The sequence below is a fragment of the Bos taurus genome, chromosome 6 (assembly GCF_002263795.3).
Source record: "Bos taurus isolate L1 Dominette 01449 registration number 42190680 breed Hereford chromosome 6, ARS-UCD2.0, whole genome shotgun sequence".
Classification (NCBI taxonomy): Eukaryota; Metazoa; Chordata; class Mammalia; order Artiodactyla; family Bovidae; genus Bos; species Bos taurus.
The window spans coordinates 98,198,062-98,218,859 of record NC_037333.1 but is presented as its reverse complement, the minus strand read 5'-3'; the positions used below and the strand labels follow the sequence as shown (position 1 = coordinate 98,218,859).

At 38.1% G+C, this 20,798-nt stretch overlaps 1 protein-coding gene across 1 annotated transcript in view; it reads left to right on the top strand.

The window, feature by feature from the left end:
- HELQ (helicase, POLQ like) overlaps window positions 1-20,798 on the top strand; it is a 40,889-nt gene that overhangs the window by 7,154 nt on the left and 12,937 nt on the right. Inside the window, 7 exon segments of the mRNA XM_024993611.2 lie at window positions 227-299; window positions 2,531-2,628; window positions 3,789-3,887; window positions 5,459-5,604; window positions 11,166-11,405; window positions 15,831-15,972; window positions 16,326-16,430. Coding sequence (XP_024849379.2) covers window positions 227-299; window positions 2,531-2,628; window positions 3,789-3,887; window positions 5,459-5,604; window positions 11,166-11,405; window positions 15,831-15,972; window positions 16,326-16,430 — 903 coding nt within the window.

Sequence of the window (20,798 nt, the reverse complement as noted above, 5' to 3'; positions counted from 1 at the left end):
TTTTATGGTAGTACTGATGAATTCCTAATCCCAGGACATTGTCCTAGGGATAACTTCAATAACTTAAAATATCAGTGAAATAATGTATATGTACTCTAGTTGGTACATAACTAAAATGCTTGAGTTATAAAGCATACATTGCTTCTTCATTTCATCAAATATATGCTTGTTTTATATAGGTATTATATGCAGATTTACTTTTATCCTTTTTTTTTTAATCTCGAAGTTGCACATGATTGGTGAAGGAACCCGTGGGGCTATACTGGAAATGACTCTGGCCAAAATCCTCTACACCAGCAGTAAGTTTTTTTCCAGATGTGGTCACTAGTTGATTTATAATCAAGAGACCTATGAAAGACTTAATCCTATCACTAGCTAGATTATGTAACCTAAAGTAAGATGCTTAAGCTTTCTGTCTTAGTTTTCTATTTCTAAAATAAGTTTATACATTTTTGTTGGATGCATGAGTAGAATCATGAAGATAAATGAAGTTAGCATTTGAAGATGTCCCCATCAGTATCCTCCACTTACTAGCTCTGTGTGCTTGGCATGTGACTTAACCGCTCTTTCCTCATCTGTAAAATGCGCACAATAATGGTACCCGCATGATGGGATGGTAAGAATCACATGAGGTAACACTTGTGACCAACACATTCAGCCATGCTCAGACAGAGCACAGTGGAGGTTTGGTTTGCTGCTGTTGCCAGCATCAATATCATGTAGAACAATGTCTGTAAATAGTCATTTTAAGGAGCTATTTTGCAACATCAGATAGTCCCTAAATGTATATGAAATATTTATTCTAAATGTCTTCTCTATTTTTATATACTATTGCAATAGCTTATTATGTATTATAATAGTTTATAGAAAATTATTAATCTTAAAGGTCAGATTTTAAGAATTATTTTTAAAATTCTGATAACAGTGGTATTTAGGCAGATTGTAGCACTTTATAATCATTGATTAAAAAATGTTTACTGAGTACCCACTGCATGTCAGGCCCTATTTTAAGTGCTAGGGATGTAGCAGTGAATAAAACAAAGTCCCTGCCTTTATCAAACCTATATTTTAATGAAAGTGAACAGATAATAAGCAGATAAACAAGAAAACAGTGTGTCAGATAGTGACAAAATATAAAGCAGAGGAAGAAAGGAGAATGATCATCTACTTGTCACATCCAGTGTACACTGATAGTTCTTGTCTTAATTTCTTTTCAATCTTTGAGTATTCATCATTCTTTTTTCCTTTGGGTGCTGAAACACCATTATCTCTTCGTTTCCCTATTGTCTTTCTGTAAGACCAATCATGTGTTAACACTGAGAGGTAGAACAGCGTAATGGCTAAGGGCAGACTCTGCAGCTGGATTCAAATCCTAGCTCACTTTAACTTTGTATGTGACCTTGGGCAGGTACAGTATATAGTATAGTAACTGTGCCTCTTTTTCCTTGTGCATCAAAAATGGAGGATAGTAATAGAACCTTTCTCACTGACTTGCTGTGGAGACAGTGTGAGTCAGTCTTTGTAAAGCATCTCACATAGTACCTGCACATAATGGACATGTGTTTGCTATACACTTATGTACACTGCTGCTGTGTACTTATGTGTATACTTATGTACACTGCTGCTGTGTACTTATGTGTATACTATGTACACTGCTGCTGTGTACTTATGTGTATACTATGTACACTGCTGCTGGGTACTGACATGAATATTTATGTATACTGCTGCTGTGTACTTATGTACACTACTACTCTGTACTTATGTGTATACTTATGTACACTGCTGCTGTATACTTACGTACACTGATGCGGTGTACTTACATGTATACTTATGTACACTGCTGCTATATACTTATTTATGTAAGTATACTGATACATATTTATGTGTCTTTCTGTCACCAATGCCTTGCACTTAATAGATATTTGAACAAAAGGGCTCTCTTCAGTTTCTCCTTTTGTTCTCCTTTGTGACACTACTTGCTAAGTGTGTTCATTGTATACATTGGTGTTACCATAGATTCATCCCTTGTTTCCTTCTTCATACAGTTTCTGCTAATTCTCATCCATACTCATGACTTCAAAGTCTTCCTGTGTTCTGATGGCTCCCAATTTGTGTGACCAGCTTATACCTCTCTTCTGAGTAATATCATCTGAGTAATATCATCTGCCAGATTAATCATCTGGTTTTATAGAGTTGATTGTTGAACAACACAAGTTTGAATTGCATGGGTTCACTTGTAAGTGGGTTTTTTCAGTAGTAAGTGCTGCAGTACCACAGGACCTGTGGTTGGTTGAATCCAGAGATGCAGAACTGAAGATAAGGAAGGCCGGGTACAGGTTTTACATGGATTTTCAACTGTACAGAGGGGTGGTATCCCTAACCCTCATTTAGTTCACGGTCAACTGTTTGTCTTACCTGCCCCCTCTTTCGCACATCACTCGGGAAAAATTACAAACATAAAAAGGTTGCTAAAATTACTGTTATGATATACTAAATAACACATTTTTCTCAATACTTTTTTTTTTTTTAGAAACGACTCAAATTATTGGTATGAGTGCAACGTTAAACAATGTTGAAGACCTACAAAAGTTCCTGCAAGCAGAATATTACACCAGTCAGTTTAGACCCGTATGTACCTAAGGTTTGATTTGTTATCTGTCATTTTTGCTACATATCATATTTGTAGCAAACGTACTATATAAAAATTCTGAGAATGATGAAGGCGCATAATGCCACTCCCTGTGTCTAAATGCTAACAAGTCTGTATGGAGGGAGCATACACTGTAGGGTCAGGGAGCTTGGCCAAGATGGGTGCCTAGCTCACGGACCTTCAGTGAATAGTTACTGAATGAAAATTTTCAGACCCATTCTGCTTTTCCACTTTATATTCTGTAAGGTAAATTTTTTCATCTGGTAAGAATTTAGTGATTCACGTTTTGAGTTATTAACACATAAAAAAGTTTACCTTAAAAATTAAAAGTTTCGATAGTTATAATGCTTTTTTAAAATAAATTAAGACCTCACATGGATATAAATTTAAATTCCCCAATAACAGTATTCCCAAAAGGCTTGAAGAAAATAAGTACATGTTATTCATAGTTATTTGAAAGAAGCTTATAATGTACATGTACTCCATAGTCTCTGTGTCTAAATAGGTTTTCAGAAAATAATTGTTTAGAATCACAAAATTTTATCTTTAAATTTGGTGTTTTTACATTTGCACCAAATGTGAGAATTTTCACGAGATAGTTCCTGACCTTAGTTGTCAAGTTAGATGGCGTTCTGTGGGTGGCTGTGTGGTACAGCGGATAGTACACTGAGCTTCTCAATGCTATTTTTTTAAAAAATTCAGTAAGCTCTATTTACAAACTTGTTTTGTCTACAGATACTTAAGTTGAAAATAATTTGGTGGTATTCACATTAAAACTGGTGACTAATAAAGTTTTAAATCTGGAGGAGTAACACAAATAACTCCTTAATAAAAGATAAGAGTGTGAATACTTGGCTCACCTTTACTTCCTCTTGTGACAAATACAAGTGTCTGATTTTCCTTTTAGATATGTGGCTATTTAATTCAAAAGTATTTCCTCAAGGATAGTAATCCCTATTTTGATTTAAAAGGAAAAAGAAACTTAAATGGGAAAGAAATAAATTTAAGTTGAAGCATTCTGCATACCTTAGGAAAGCTAAACTGTTTGTACTGTTTTATAACATATTTTACAAAATTTGAAACTCTAGAAAAAGGAATTTGTATATGATATTAATTGCAAATGTCCTTTTAATTCAAGGTTGAATTAAAAGAATATCTGAAAATAAATGACACAATATATGAAGTTAACAGCAGAGCTGAGAATGGCATGACTTTTTCACGCCTCCTTAATTACAAGGTAACCTTGATAATCCCTGATGGTGAGGTTCCTAGACTTTGTGCCCAGCTGCCCTGGCACACCACAAGGAGTCACATGGGTACCATAGGAAAGTTTAGGTATTTCAGAGAAAAAAAGCTGATGCTGGACATCTGTTGGACACCATACAAATGACTGGTTCAAGACAGTTTCCAATGTCAATATTAGATCATACTACATTCCTTTCTAGGATAGTATATCTTTGTGAAGTTGGTGACTTTTTTTTTCTCTTTTTTTTTTTTTTTTGCACTTACTGTAAGCAAATACCATGTGAAAATCAATATGGAACAGGAAATGAGGGTTTCATGGTTTGAAAGACTGCAGGGCCCAGGTGTGCATACTTCTCATTTAGTGGGTTATGATAGTTATTTAAGAATGAAATGAAAATTTTTTTTTCAACTGACATTTGTTGTTATTCAGATGTCTACTTATTTGTGAAGAAATGCATACTTGTTATTTGGACCTGACTACCTAATAATCAAACTGTTAGATACTTCTTTTGACCTTGGGGCTCCATGGACCAAGAAAGCTTGGAGACCTTTCCCGTAAATGTTTATTCATTCAGCAGCAACAGTAATACAAGAAGAAATATTTGTGGACTCTATAGCTCAGATATTGGCGTATGAAAATATGGATGTCTACTGTGCTAATGTTCTGTGGTTTTCATGTGGAGGACATTTAAAAGGGGAGAAAGAAATTTTACATCAGTTTTATTATTCCATGAAGGTATATTGGGCTTCCCTGGTGGCTCAGTGGTAAAGAATCCACCTGCCAATGCAGGAGACAGGGGTTTGATCCCTGGGTCAGGAAGACCCCCTGGAGAAAGAAATGGCAACCCACTCCAGTATTCTTGCCTGGGAAATCCCATGGACACAGGACCCTGGCGGGCTACAGCCCATGGGGTTGCAAAAGAGTCAGACACGACTGAGCAACTAAACAATAACATAAAGGAATATTATAATTATAATAATTAGGTATATTAGGTATAAAGGTATAATTATAATAATATATATTATTCTAAATCTGTATCTTAATTAGTTTTCAGTAAAGTAAAGTTAAATAAAGTGAGAAGATTTTAAATAACTTTACATTTTTCTTTGTTCTTTGAGTTCTTTATGTCTTGATAAATATATTTTGTATTTCTGAAAATATATCCTATGGTATGATTGAATATGTTTTTGAAAACCGTTAGCAATAGCAAGAGGTTTAACTTATTTATGCAGTTCTTTGACTATTATTAGGATCAATTTGTGTTTCTCTCTGTGGACTTTTTCTGCTTTGGTGAAGATGGGCGGGCCATAGAGTTATTAATACAATTTATTATTTTCACTTCCTTTATTTAAAATTAAATGCACCTAACAAAACCCTAATAACAAAAGTGGGACTTAACATTTTGCTCTGTAATATAAGTTGCATCTTTTTTTAAAAATGGTCATATTTATTAAATGAGAAGTTCAAAGTTATGGTTGATTTACTTACCTTTCAGAGCACACTGGTAAAGTGAAAGGCTTTCATGGTTGCTAACTACCTTGTTCCTAAATCTTGTTGTGCAGTATTCCGATACTCTGAAAAAGATGGACCCTGATCACTTGGTAGCACTGGTGACAGAAGTTATTCCCAGTTATTCCTGCTTAGTTTTTTGTCCCACTAAGAAGAACTGTGAAAACATAGCAGAAATGATATGCAAAAGTTTAAGCAAGTATGTTAATCTTTTAAAAATATTCTGTTTCATTTTTATCATGATCTACATGCCTGTATTCTGTTTATTTAACAAGCACTGATTACTTTTTGCAGACATTATGCTTAAGTTATTATACTAGATTCTAAGGGTCCTGGCCTTGAGGGAAAAGAGCTGAACTGTGAAATTCACAGATGTGAAATGGCCAGAGAAAAAGTCTAAGGGTACATGTAGAGAATGCTGACTAATACAGCAGCTTGGCTCCACAGTGAGTCACCTTGAGGCCTTTTTAAAATCTCAGCGCCCAAGCTACCTCCAAGACAAATCAGAATATTTGGGAGTGGGACCTAGGTACTACTCTTCTGTAAAGCTTCTAAGCAAGTGCAACATACAGCCGAGGTCAACCCCTGGCCTATGTCATCAGAGGACTAATCAATAATCACTGTAGGGACGAAGGCCTGTGTGATCAGTGTTACAGTCACTCAGTCGTGTCTGACTCTTTGCGACCCCATGGTCTATCCATGGAATTCAAGCCAGAATACTGGAGTGGGTTGCCATTCCCTTCTCCAGGGGATCTTCCCAACCCAGGGATCAAACCCAGGTCTCCTGCATTGCAGGCAGATTCTTTACCATCTGAGCTACCAGGGAAGCCCCATGTGATCAGAGGACTAATCAATAATCACTGTAGGGATGAAGGGCTATGTGATCAGAGGACTTACCAGTGTAGGGATTAATCGTATCTTTAGCTTAACTTTCTCTGTAATTAAATACTGTAGCCTTTGTTTTCTTAGTAAGCTTCACACTTGGATTGTGTGGACATTGGAATTGAATTTGCTAAATAATAAAGAAATGTACTGCTTTGTAATTGTATAATATCTTAGCACTGACTCTGTTATAGAGGTAAGTATAAAATGACCTTAAGTATGAGCAGTTTTAGTTTTTTCTGTACCTTTTTGTCCCACGTGTTGTTTTAGCATATTTTTCAGATTTCTTATGGGCCCCTGAGCTGGTGCTATGTGACTACACACAGATCAGTACCCTGGATTCTCACCCAGCCCTCCTCCACTTGCCCCCACAATCCCATTGCTGTAGATTGGCCTAATACAGAGTTAAACTCATTGGCTAGCACAAAGATGCCGCTGTTTGGGATAAAGTCAAGGAGTGTTTCCCATTTCAGTAACAGAGTCTGACTTTAAAATGATGATGTAGAGTATAAAAACCTAAGGAAATTAAATTATCATTGAAGGATGCTCAGTGAGTCATTTGTTTTCTTAGAATAAGGTAATATAGTCCTGACTAAGTGATGGGGAAATTTAAAGACAGACTTTTGACTGTGTGAAATGAGATTAATTGTTGGTCAAGTCATAGCCCTTGACTTATTTTGCTTTTCAGGGGTAATAGTTTATTTGGGTCATAAATGTTGATGTTTAATATTGACATACTGATTTGGTTCCCCGGAACCTTTAGTTAGTGAATTGTAATGGACCCTTGATACTTTTGTAAAGAGATAGGACTTAACTCTTTCTGAAGGAAAATTTCCTCTAAAATACATTTTCCATATTACTTGCTGCTTTCTTAAGGTAAATGTCCTGAGTATACTCAGCAGAGGCCACAGGACTGGAAAAGGCCAGTTTTCATTCCAGTCCCAAAAAAGGGCACTGCCAAAGAATGCTCAAACTACTGCACATTGCACTCATTTCACATGCTAGCAAAATAATGCTCAAAATCCTTAGAAAATTCCAGAAAAATACCTACTTCTGCTTCATTGACTACACTAAAGCCTTTAACTGTGTAGATTACAACAAACTGTGGGAAATTCTTAAGGAGATGGGAATACCACCTTACCTGCTTCCTGAGAAATCTGTATGCACATCAAGAAGCAACAGTTAGAACTGGACGTGGAACAACGGCCTGGTTCGAAATTGGGAAAGAAATACATTAAGGCTGTATATTATCACCCTGCTTATTTAACATCTATGCAGAGTGCATCATGAGAAATGCTGGGCTAGATGAAGCACAAGCTGGAATCAAGTTTGCCGGGAGAAATATCAATAACCTCAGATATGCAGATGACACCACCCTTATGGCAGAAAGTGAAGAGGAACTAAAAAGCCTCTTGATGAAAGTGAAAGAGGAGAGTGAAAAAGCTGGCTTAAAACTCAACACTTTAAAAATGAAGATCAGGCCATCTAGTCTCATCGCTTCATGGAAAATAAATGGGGAAAGAATGGAAACAGTGACAGACTTTATTTTCTTGGGCTCCAGAATCACTGTGGATGGTGACTGCAGCCTTGAAATGAAAAGATACTCCTTGGAAGAAAAGCAATGATAAATCTAGACAGCAGTCCATATAGTGCTGTGGTTTTTCCATTAGTCATGTATGGATGTGAGCTGGACCATTAAGAAGGCTAAGTGCCGAAGAATTGATGCCTTTGAACTGTGGTGCTGGAGAAGACTCTTGAGATTCTCTTGGACTGCAAGGAGATCAAACCAGTCAATCCTAAAGAAAATCAACTCAGAATGTTCATTGGAAGGACTGATGCTGAAGCTGAAGCTCCAGTACTTTGGCCACCTGATCCGAAAAGCCAACCCATTGGAAAAGACCCTGATGCTGGGAAAGATTGAAGACAAGAGGAGAAGGGGACAACAGAGGACAAGATGGTTGGATGGCATCATTGACTCAATGGACGTGAGTTTGAACAAGCTGTGGGAGTTGGTGAAGACAGGGAAGCCTGGCGTTCTGCAGTCCGTGGGGTCGCAAAGTCAGACACGACTGTGCAACTGAACAACAAACAGTAAATAGTTTAGCTCCCATCTTGGTGGCTGTTAACTAAAATGTTGTATTTAGAGCATACTTTTTTCTGTTTTTCTGTAATTTATACATAGATGAATATAATCTAGGGCTAAATGGTTTCTGATCTCAGTAGTATCTTCGAAAGATAATTTCTTGAAAGTCATGGAGTATCAACCCTTAATTATTTGCCTCCTAATCATAACTTTCACAGGAAGCAGGTACAGTGCAATCTCCTAGAATATGCTTATTATGTGTGTTTAAGTGCAAAGACTAAAGCAGAGTTTTCCCCAAGTGATTGTGTCAACCTCAAGGAAAATTATATTTTTTATGGCTGTTAGTGCTTTGGACTTCTAAGTCAAGAATGTCTTTTAAACACTATTTCCTGACAATGGCCAAAGCTCTGATTGTATTACTTTCCCTAAAAGTCTCCCTAATAGTGATACCACAGTGCTTCTTAGCCTAGATTCAGGCTAAAATCGGACCCAGTTTAGTTTTTCACCTTTATTTCTTCTACTCTTTATCCACCCTGCACATCATCCAGTTGAACTTCTTGTCTTCTTTTATTCATTTATTTCTGGTTGTGCTGGGCCTTTGTTGCAGGCTTTCTCTGGTTGCAGCGAGCAGGAGCTACTCTTGGCTGTGGTGCTCAGGCTTCTCATTGCAGTGGTTTCTCTTGCTGCAGATCATGGGCTCTAAAGCTCAGTAGTTGTGGCGTACAGGCTTAGTTGCTCCACAGCGTATGGAATCTTCCCTAACCAGGGATTGAACCCATGTCCCCTGCATTGGCAGGCAGATTCTTAGCCACAGAACCACCAGGGACGTCCCTACTTGTCTTCTTTGTTTATGTTTTGAACCACTCATTTCCATGCCTGCGATCATGCTTTACCTTCTGCCAATAATGTACTTCCCCACCCCCTCACTGTGAAAGAGTTAACTTAGGTAGGTTGATAAGGAGTCCAAGCCGAAGGCCCCTTTAAGGAGAAGGTCAGCATTCTTTCTTTTTCGCATTCTTTTCACGTAGACAAATAGTCCTTGTAGGCATCAGTATCTCTTGTTCAAGGACATGCCTTTTTTTGAGCTTTGGATGTATGCTGTGGGAGAAGGTCTGGGTAAAAACTTCCACAGCCTTGAGCTCTGGGTTAACCTGTTCCTTCTGGCTAATCTCGTGTTGATGTCATCCCAGGGTGTATGTTACGGGAAAGGGTCTGGGCAAAATTCTCACAGCCTTGAAGTATTTTTTATCTATTTTCAGAAGCTAGGTGAGCAGTGTATAAGGCCCCACTTAAATTAGTGAGGCGGGTACTCTCCTGCCGTCTTCTGATGTCTTTGTCAGAAGCTTTTTCTGTCACTTTCACTTTAAATAAAATCTGCATAGAGCTGCGAGTGACTGAGACTGTCTTTGGTCCCGGAGTTAAATCTTCCTCTTCGGAGATGATGAATCTGGCGGTACTGTTTACTTCTTGCTTAGCTATCAACTGCCACCTCTAACCTGTTCTTCAGCACCCAGCTCACTTCTCAACTACCCCCCACAAAACCTTCTCCATAGATCCATGTCTTATCTGGTCATTTACAAATAATGTCTCCCTTCTCTTAAAGTATAGGGTAATTGTCCTTAAGACTTAATTCCTTGAGAAATTTGTCCCTTTCAGGACCTCAAACTCTTGACTGGAAAATAGTAATATAAAGTCAATAGCTCCCTACCCAGCTGTCACTTGGTTCTTACACTGTTGACTCAACCACTTTCTGCCCCATTCTTCATTGTCTCCTTGCCACCCATTTCTAAGCTTCTTATGAAATTACTGAACTTGTGCATTTAGCACCAGCCAGAGCTGTCTGTGCTTTCCATGAAGCTTGCTGCAACAAGGGCTGCGTGTATTATATTTATATCTTAGACACTATTTTTTGGGTTTCCCAGGTGGCTCTAGTGGTAAAGAACACAGCTGCCAAAGCAGGAGACGTAAAAGAACACGGGTTCCATCCCTGGGTAGGGAAGATCCCCTGGAGGAGGGCATGACAACACACCCAAGTATTCTTGCCCAGAGAATCCCATGGACAGAGGAGACTGGCGGGCTATGGTCCATAGGGTCGCAGAGAGCTGGACATGACTGAAGCGACTTAGCACGCGCACAGGCTGTGTTTGTTTGCGACTGGTGTTCAGAAGTTGTTGCTTTACAGTCAATTAGGAGTTAGTTGTACTTAGTCTTTCCTTTTTTTCTTTTCTAGAAAGGAATTGAGAAAAATAGGTGCTTCTAGGTAAGGAGGCATTGTAGGATATTACTGAGGCTTCTGAAGTGCTAATATTTAGACAGTGTTTTACATATAATTCATATGCTTTAATAGTATATATAATTTTTATCTTCAGAGAAGAAAATGTATGACAAAGCAGTTCATCTTCACTGAAGATGCATTTTCTTGTGAAAAAAAAAATTGTAACTTCTAGAGCAGGTGTTTGAACCCAGCATTCATGAATTCATAGGAAGTACAGGATTGAACCTCAGGAAGTACAGAAACCCTCTGAAATTATATGCAAAGTGTTGTATTAATGTGAATATCTGTTTTTTCCCTTAGCTTTAAGCAGATTTTCATAGGACTTTGTGATCCCCAAATAGGCTGAGAGAAACTGCCTGTTAACGAAATCGGAATTACAATTCTAAGAACATTTTATGTACTTAGGTCAATAAAAGTAACACGATTTTAAAAGGAGAATGTTTGCATGTAGCTACTAAAATTAAAATGGTAGGTGCTCCTTCCCTATAAGATCAAGGGTTCCAACAGATCTTTTCCCTAGGGAATATCTGAAGCACAAAGAGAAAGAAAAACAGGAGGTGATTCAGAACTTGAAGAATGTCAGCGGTGGCAACCTGTGTCGCGTGTTAAGGCACACCATCCCGTTTGGAGTTGCTTATCACCACAGTGGCTTAACCAGCGATGAAAGGAAGCTCTTGGAGGAGGCCTACTCCACAGGGGTCCTCTGCCTGTTCACCTGCACATCCACCCTCGCAGCAGGTGTTAACCTACCAGCGAGAAGGTAAGATACAAGTCATTGTCGCTCAGGCTCCAAACTTTTCAGTCCCAGCTTGCCAACAGGTTTTTTTTTTTTAATTGTTTTATTCTTTCTCAGTAATGAATGTAGATTTATCAAATGTTTTTTTCAGTGTTTGCTGAGTTGATTGTTTGGTTTATTTCCTTTAATATCTTAGTGAAAAATGGCATTAGTAGATCTCTCTCTCTTTTTAAATTTATATTAATTTATATTTATATATCTGGTTTAGTTGCCCCTCATGGCCTCTTTGTTGCAGCACGTGGGCTTTTCTCTAGTTGTGAGCAGGTTTAGTTGCCCCACGGCAGGTGGGATCTTAGTTCTCCAGCCAGGGTTCAAACCTGTGTCCCCTGCATTGGAAGACAGATTCTTAACCACTGGACCACCAGGGAATTCCCTTAGTACATCTCTTGCTAGTATTATTGCTTCTTTCTTTAGTCCTCTCCTTATCTGGTTTTGATATTAGGGTTTATTATTCTAGTTATGTAGAAACAGTTGGCAAGCTTTTGACCATTTTCTTTTTTAATCTGAAAGAGTTTATTTAATATAGAGATTTCCTTGACACCTTAGAGAACTCATCTATGAAGACTTTTGAGTCTATTAATAGTATCTTTTTTTTTTTTCAGAGTAGATCCTTGGAGAAGGCAATGGCAACCCACTCCAGTACTCTTGCCTGGAAAATACCATGGGCGGAGGAGCCTGGTAGGCTGCAGTCCATGGGGTAGCTAAGAGCCGGACACGACTAAGCAACTTCACTTTCACTTTTCACTTTCATGTATTGGAGAAGGAAATGGCAACCCACTCCAGTGTTCTTGCCTGGAGAATCCCAGGGACGGGGGAGTCTGGTGGGTTGCTGTCTATGGGGTCGCACAGAGTCGGACACGACTGAAGCGACTTAGCAGCAGCAGCAGCAGCAGATCCTTGTTTACCTTTTTAGTTATTACCAAAGCTGTGGGCCTGTGGAGCTGATTTCCACTCTTAGTTAATGATGATGCTAAAATTTGTAACTTTTTTTTTTTCCCAAATAAATGGTCAATTTTTATGAATCATCCAAGAGCTTTAAACTATATATTTTATGTTGGGTGTGCACTTTTATGTATCTCAATGAGATCCCAGTTATTAGTCATGTTATCAGCTCCTCTGTTTTCTCTGTGATTCTTTGATCTATCAGTTCCAGAGACATATGTTAGTTTTCTAATGTAATTATGGAGTTATCAACTTCTCCTCTTTACATTTTTACAATTTTTTGCTTTGTATTTTACAACTATTTAGGTATATAAAAGTTTACTCCAAATATCCTATGGCTGAATTACACCTTTTGTCAGTAGAATAAGGTCCTTGTTTTCCTCAGAATGACTTTATTTTGAACACTAGAACTATATTTTTTTTGCCAACTATATCTTTTTCTATTCTTTTGTTTTCAAACTCTGTCACCTAGGAAGTATTCCATTTTTTCAAACAATTGTTGAAATAAAAAAGGAAGTTACATATTTTATTTCTCTTGTTAGCAATGGTTACTCTTAAAAATTTAACAGTGGTAATCAAATGTGTTTTCTATGATTTTAGAATTGATAACTGTATCCTCTGCTCAACATTACAAGAGTCTTAGCATTTGTATATTTTTTCTACTCTGTCTTGTGTATTGTTGCGGTTACCTAAAATGTTAGGTCTGTATTTTTAATTTTCTCTCATTTAAAAAAAAATTTATTTATCTTTAATTGAAGGACAATTGCGTTACAGTGTTGTGTTGATTTCTACCAAACAACTTCCCTCATCTTATAATCAATAATTATTTAAACTTACCAATAAATCATACTTGTGTGGGTTTTTTGTTTTGTTTTGCCTACCACTGCCCCTTGTATCCAACATCTTCCTTCTGTGATCCATTTTTTATTTTGCCATCCTTGGGTAATTCTTTTTAGATGATGCATTGAAAATAAAAATTTTTGAACCTTTGCATAGTTGAAGCTATCTTTAGTTTAGCCTCACACTTGAACACCTCGCAGCCAACAGAATTCTAGGTTCAGTGTTTTCCCTTAGGAGCCTTTGTAGTATTCTTCTATGTCTTGAAGGAACTAGTGGTGGACATTTTCGTTTTTACGTAGGCTTGCAGCTTTCCTCTCCAGAAGCTTGTAGGCTTTTCTCTTTAACCTCAGTTCAGTTCAGTTCCTCAGTCGTGTCCATGAACCGCAACATACCAGGCCTCCCTGTCCATCACCAACTCCTGGAATCCACCCAAACCCATGTCCACTGAGTCAGTGATGCCATCCAACCATCTCATCCTCTGTCGTCCCCCTTTCCTCCTGCCCTTAATCTTTCCCAGCATCAGGGTCTTTCCAAATGAGTCAGCTCTTCGCATCAGGTGGCCAAAGTATTGGAGTTTCAGCTTCAACATCAGTCCTTCCAATGAACACCCAGGACTGATCTCCTTTAGGATGGGCTGGTTGGATCTCCTTGCAGTCCAAGGGACTCTCAAGAGTCTTCTCCAACACCACAGTTCAAAAGCATCAATTCTTCGGTTCTCAGCTTCCTTTATAGTCCAACTCTCACATCCATACATGACCACTGGAAAAATCTTGACTAGATGGACCTTTGCTGGCAAAGTAATGTCTCTGCTTTTTAACATGCTGTCTAGGTTGGTCATAACTTTCCTTCCAAGGAATAAGCGTCTTTTAATTTCATGGCTGCAATCACCATCTGCACTGATTTTGGAGCCCAAAAAAATAAAGTCAACCACTGTTTCCACTGTTTCCCTATCTATTTGCCATGAAGTGATGGGACTGGATGCCATGATCTTAGTTTTCTGAATGTTGGGCTTTAAGCCAACTTTTTCACTCTCTTCTTTCACTTTCATCAAGAGGCTCTTTAGTTCTTCTTCACTTTCTGCCATAAGGGTGGTGTCATCTGCATACCTGAGGTTATTGATATTTCTCCCGGCAGTCTTGATTCCAGCTTGTGCTTCTTCCAGCCCAGCGTTTCTCATGATGTACTCTGCATATAAGTTAAATAAGCAGGGTGACAATATGCAGCCTTGACGAACTCCTTTACCTCAACATTTTGTAATGTGTGTGCTCAGTTGCATCCGATTCTTCACAACCACGTGGACTGTAGCCTACCAGACTCCTCTATCCTTGGGATTTCCCAGGCAAGGATACCAGAGTGGGTTGTCATTTCCTATTCCAGGGGATCTTCCTGACTCGGGATCAACCCACATCTCTTGTGTCTCCTGCCTTGGCAGGCAGATTCTTTACCACTGGATCACCAAAGAAGTCCCTAGCTACTTCTGATTTCATAGGGCTTAGCCATTGGGTACATGTTCAGTCTAAAGTTTTATGCCTTTCTTCATCTTAGAGTAATTATTTTCAGTTATTTCTTATATCATTTCTTTCCTTCCATTTTCTCTGTTTCGCTGCTTTTATAACTTCAGTTAGACAATTAAATTGGTCATTCATTTCTCATAACTTTTCTTACATGTTTTTCAGTCTATATGAGTTATGTAACTCCTTTACTTTCTATATTACAAAATCAGTTTTTAATTATATCCCACTAACTATATTCATTCATTATTCAGTTCTTCAGTTGAATTGTTTAAATGAATTAATTTTTTATTTCTAAGAACTCTCTTCTTTTATTGTTCTTTCTTTATAGTACTCTGTTCTTCTATAAATACAGTACCCTCCAGAATTTTATGTGCATATTAATTCAATTTTTTAAAGTTCTTTTCTGTTTCCTGTATTATCTGTCTCTGTCAGATGTATATTCTATATGTTCTCATTGTTTTTCTTCTGTGTCATTTGTTTTCTTCATGTATTCGATAATCTTGTCTGTCCATTGAGATTTATAAATAAAGGAATTGGTTGAATAGGTAAATAGCACAGGTTTTCTCTTACCTTTGAACAGGAAAGCTGGCTATAGACGTCTGTATACATAAATCTGCAATTTTATGTAGTTGACAATACAAATTCATAAATAAATATGCATATGTTAGTGGCCCGTGGTCAGATTTTTCATTTATGGAGTATCAAATCAAAAACCTTTTGAGATTATTGCTATAGTGGATTGATCATAAGCTTTGCAGGTAAGCAGACTTAAGCTCAAATTATGGTTCTGTTAATTACTAATCTTGTTGGTTTTTATAAGCTATTTATCTGTGCTTCAGTCAACCATTTTGTAAAGGAAAATTAAAGTACATAAGAATATCACCACAAGTTTTGTAAGATAACAGATAATGTACATAAAGAACCTAGAACATCATAACATATAGACTACTGGTAAATGGTAGTTACGTACTATTTTGAGTTAATATGTCACTAAATTGAATATCATATAAAAATAATGAAATGAAGAGTTTAAAAATAGATGCTAATGGTATAGATCTAATACCACTTTTAATTAATTTTATCAATTCCATAGAGTTATATTAAGAGCACCCTATGTTGCTAAGGAATTTTTAAAGAGGAATCAGTATAAACAGATGATTGGCAGAGCTGGCCGTGCTGGAATAGATTCTGTTGGGGAGAGTATCCTTATATTGCAAGAAAAAGACAAGCAACAGGTAATAATCTGGTTGTTAGTTGGTTGTTTTGTTGTGTTTTCTCAGTCTTTAATTTCGCCCTTTGATATCATCTTTTAAAAATTAATTAATAATATTCCTTTGAATAATGTTTCCTTCTTCTCTGCAATTAAGCATTAGAAAGAGTAGCTTGAATACTTCTGTATTTCAATGAAAAGTATTTTCCCTATCTTCTTCCATTTTCATGTGGATACCTGCTAAATTCTTATTTTTTTGTCTCTCTGTTTTTTCTTTCTCCCAACCTCCACAAGATGTATGCAATTATAAAATTTTATATGGAACACAATTTATTTTTTATAATAATGTGAAACATAGTATTGCTTTAACTCTTGTAGGTATTGCAGTTAATAAGCAAACCATTGGAAAACTGCTATAGCCATCTTGTTCAGGAATTCACCAAGGGAATCCAGACTTTGTTTCTTTCTTTGATTGGTTTGAAGGTATTTTTTTTTAATATTTTTATATCTTATTGCTATTATTTGAGACAGTGGCAGTTGAAAAGTTTTGAAAACTGTAAAGAAAGTTGAAAAAAATGTTCACTTCTATATAATGTGAGAAAGAGCAGTCTATGACATGATAAATCTAAAACTGGATTTATTTGTGGATTTTTAATCCTTTGAATTGTATGGAACAAATAATAACTGGGCATCCATTACAAGTAAGAGACTTTGGCGGATACTGTGGGGGATAAAGGAGCCTTAGAAGCATGGGTCCTAATGACAGATAATCCAGCATCTCTGCCTTAGTAAGAAAAGATCCCCTGTAAGTCCTTCACAAATAAACATTTGTGAAGTCAGTATACCCTTTATCAGGCAGAAAATTTAAAAAAAAAAAAGTTGGGTGGGGCACAATGGGAAAACACTCTTTTCCCTAAGATTAGAAATTGACTCTCTTTCTTCAGGTTATTCTTGAGTAAAACCTCTTTTTTAGGCTTATTCTCTTGTGCCCAAGGTTCCTCAGTCCCAAACTGGTAAAGCCAGGGTTTGAATTCAGCTTTATCTAACTAAAAACCAGGACTCTTAATCTATCATATAGCCTACCTTTATTATCCCAAATTGGTGTAAGTGAAAGTTCCAAAGGTAATTGATAAGTAAAAGATATCATGAGACCATTTTGGTCGCCTTACAGATGAATGGTGTAATATTTTATCCCCTGGCATTTTATAAGAGCCAAAGGCTACAGAAAAGGAAAGGAATTAGTCCTGAGTATTGAAGGTGATAGAGGTTTTAGATGAACAGAGGGAAGGAATAAGCCATTCCAGATACTTAAATGGAAAGATGAGAAACCTTAAGATGATGTGGAATAACAGTCAATAGACTGGATATTGTAGCTATAGAGAAAGGCTGAAGATAACCTAAGAGTAGAAAGTTGGGTGGAAAAAGTTGGGCCAGACTGTGTGCCATTGTTGGAGAGGATGGGAGAGAGTGCTTAAATACTAGACTGAAGACTTGGAGCACAGTCACGTATCAGTGGAGAAATCGTCCAAGTGTTTTGTGGTGATTTAGAGCAAGGGCTCTCATGTCACGCATACCTGTGTCCCGGTCACAGCTCTGTCTCTTGTTACCCTGTGTAAATTACTCTCACTTAATACTCACCGAAAACTATAAAACACTGCTGAGAGAAATTAAACAAGACCTAAAGAAACGGAGAGAGATACCATCTTCATGAATTGGAGCACTCACTTTTGTTCAGATGTTACTTCTTCCGACATTGGTCTATAAATTCTGTGCAATCCCAATCAAAATCTCAACAGGTTTTGTTCTTTTTTTTTTTTTTTTTTAAAGAAATTACAGATCAATACTGAAATCTATTTGGAAATGCCTTAGGGTAGGGAAAGATTTCTTATAAGGAAAACAAAAAACATAAATCATGAAAGAAAAAAATAAATAGACCTCATATTTTTACAATTCTCTTCAAAAGATGCTACTTAAGCAGTGAAAAGGCAGGAAGAAAATATACATCTGACAAATACGTGTATGTCATGAGTTAGGACTCCATGCAAGGCAATGGAATTGAGGCTTCACTTGAGACGAGTGCACTCAGGTACAGGAATCCTGGGGGAACCGACTTGGCCACAAGGGTTGGTTTTATGGGCCTGCGATGCCAGATCCATAGGGCTCAACAGTTTCAGTTAAATTCTGTGTTAACAATTGAAGTACAGCAGCAAGAAGACCAGGCAGAGTCAGCTCAGGAGATTAGCCGGTAGGCAACTGTTGTTCCAAACCTGCCCTTATGAGGCTCCTGGGCCCTGTGCTGAGAAGAACAGGCCATCGGGGTTCTTCCTGCACGTTGAGGTAGGGCTTCACCACAGGGCCCTAGTTCTGGAAGGAGGCTGGAATTACAGACAGGGTGGAGAGGCAGAAAAATCTTTGGGGTTAGAACTGAAGAAGTCAAGTCCTCCAGACAGAAACAACCAGTGGGATAGGGTGAGAGGCGTCAAGGGCAGGGTGAGGTCAAGAGGCAGGAGGGTGGAGGTGGGCATCCTTGGGGACACTAGGTTTTGGTGGGAGAGATGGAAACTGCAGGAATTCGACACAACACTTGTCGCGCCCTGGGACGCAGGGAGCCTCCAGTGATCATTTCTCACGACTATGTTTCAGACACCCTGCTAGACACTTGATATGTTTTTATCTCTAATGTTTTTATACCTTTGAATGAAATAGTATAGTTCTGCTTTCACACAAAAAAGAATCCGAGGCAAAAAGAGGTCACATAGGCTGCTTGCACACTCTTTTCCAGGTGCTGAGGTCCTGCCTAGATCCTTGTGATGCTCGCCCAGCTGGTCTGGCATCAGCTGTGCCCTCCCTTCCCACACCCTCTCCATATTATTCTTCAATAGATCGATCTTCTCCAAATATAAATCCCTTTCTGCCTAAAGTTTGTTAGCGGTTGTTTCCCACTGCTGTTAGGATTGAGTCCAGATCCCTTATCACGGTCTTGTTTAGTCACTGAGTCATGTCCGATTTGTTTGCAACCGCATGTACTGTAGCCCACCAGGCTCCTCTATCCATGGAATTCTCCAGGCAAGAATACTGGAGTGGGTTACCATTTCCTTTTCCAGGGGATCTTCCCGACGCAGGAATCGGATACTCATCTCCTGCATTGGCAGGTAGATTCTTTACTGCTGAGCCACCTGGGAAGCCCTTATCACGAAGCCTGGCATGCTGCAGTCCATGGGGTCGCAAAGAGTCAGACATGACTGAGCAACTGAACAACAGCAGCAGCACTGTGGATTTGGCCTCACCTCTCTCTGCATCCTTATCATCTCTCAACACGCTCTTATACTCTGCACTCCAGACACACTGTCCTTCTGTGTGCATTTCACGTTCTGTGCCCTTTCTACCGTGGTGGTCTGCAAGCCTGGGGCTCATTCATCTCAGCTCTCCGTCTCGTTTCACCCTCACCCACTCCTACTCCACTGTCAGACTTGCGCTTCACCACCTCTTCCTTGGGGAAGCCTTCCTTTACCGCCTGGTGCAGTCAGTCTCTTGGATGCTATTTATAGAAACACCCTTCTTTCCTTTCCAAACACCCATCAGTTTGTCGTTGTATTCTTGTTAGTGACTTTCTTTGGCTGATAACTTTACCCCCCTGGAATGAAGCCCTGGGACAGGTCCACGTTTATTCTCCTGTATCACCAAATCCCAGTGACTAGCATAGTGCCTGGTATGTGGTTGGCATTCAGTAAATACTTGAATTATGGTCTGGCTTTGGAGTTGGTCATGGCTGAACTTGCAGGTTGGGGCAACAGTGGAGAACTCAGCTTTGAGAAGCCAGAGATAGAAGCTATCCCAGGGGGTTAAAATCACTATGTCTGAAAGTTTTTACAGAGGGATACAAAGATAATGTGATGGTAGCTAGAAGGATCAAGTAAAGGGGTTGGTTTGTTTGTTTATCCCCAGTAGTAACTGTACTCAGTTAAAAAACAATATAGAAACTATGTTGATAATCTATAAACTGAGTATCAGTTCTTGAATATCTTAAAAGTGCAGTTTTAGCCTGAATGAATATTATGTTAAGGATGGACTTTTATTAAAAGGAGAAAAAGCAATAGGAAATGTCCCTGCTCCATAATATTTTTTGTTACCCTTTATATTGGTTTACTGTGAAATTACTACTTAAGTTTTCCCACTGAAATATCATCAGAATTGAAAACAGAAATATGCTCATTGATTGACTATATTTTAGTATAACATGCTGATCTCATTGAAATTGGCTATTGTAAGTTATGCACACTCAGAGTCAGCTCTACGTCTGAATACCACCATTGCTATTATAAGTTTTAAACAGTGAGTTGGGGGGAGAAAAAAAAGGCAGCAAAATAACAAGGAAAGGAGATGGGGATGCGAGAGACAAGAAGAGGTAGAAAACTGCTGTTTATTTTCAGGTAAAATGTCAGGGAGAGTATTGCCAGATCCTGCTTTAGTGCAGACTTCCAGTTGTGTTTTCCATATGTGGTTTTTTTAATACGATTTTTAGAGCTAAAGAATATTTTCACATGTGACTGGAAGGGGACGGAGGGAGGATTTCTGAAGGAGGCCGAGTGGGAATTAGTGATAACTAGTGGGGAGTGAGCAGAGGGCACAACTTTGGAGATACTGTGAAAAATTACTCAAAAACCTAAGGAGTTTTTGAATCAGAAATGTGTAGACGTCTTCATTAAGAGTATAAATATGATAAATATATTCTTCCTTCAATTTTTTTTCTTGTCATTTTAAAATATTATAAAAGTACCTTTATGCAACTATGTAGATTTTATATTGATTTTTTATTTGAATAGCTTTGAGGTATGGAAATGAGTCCTCATG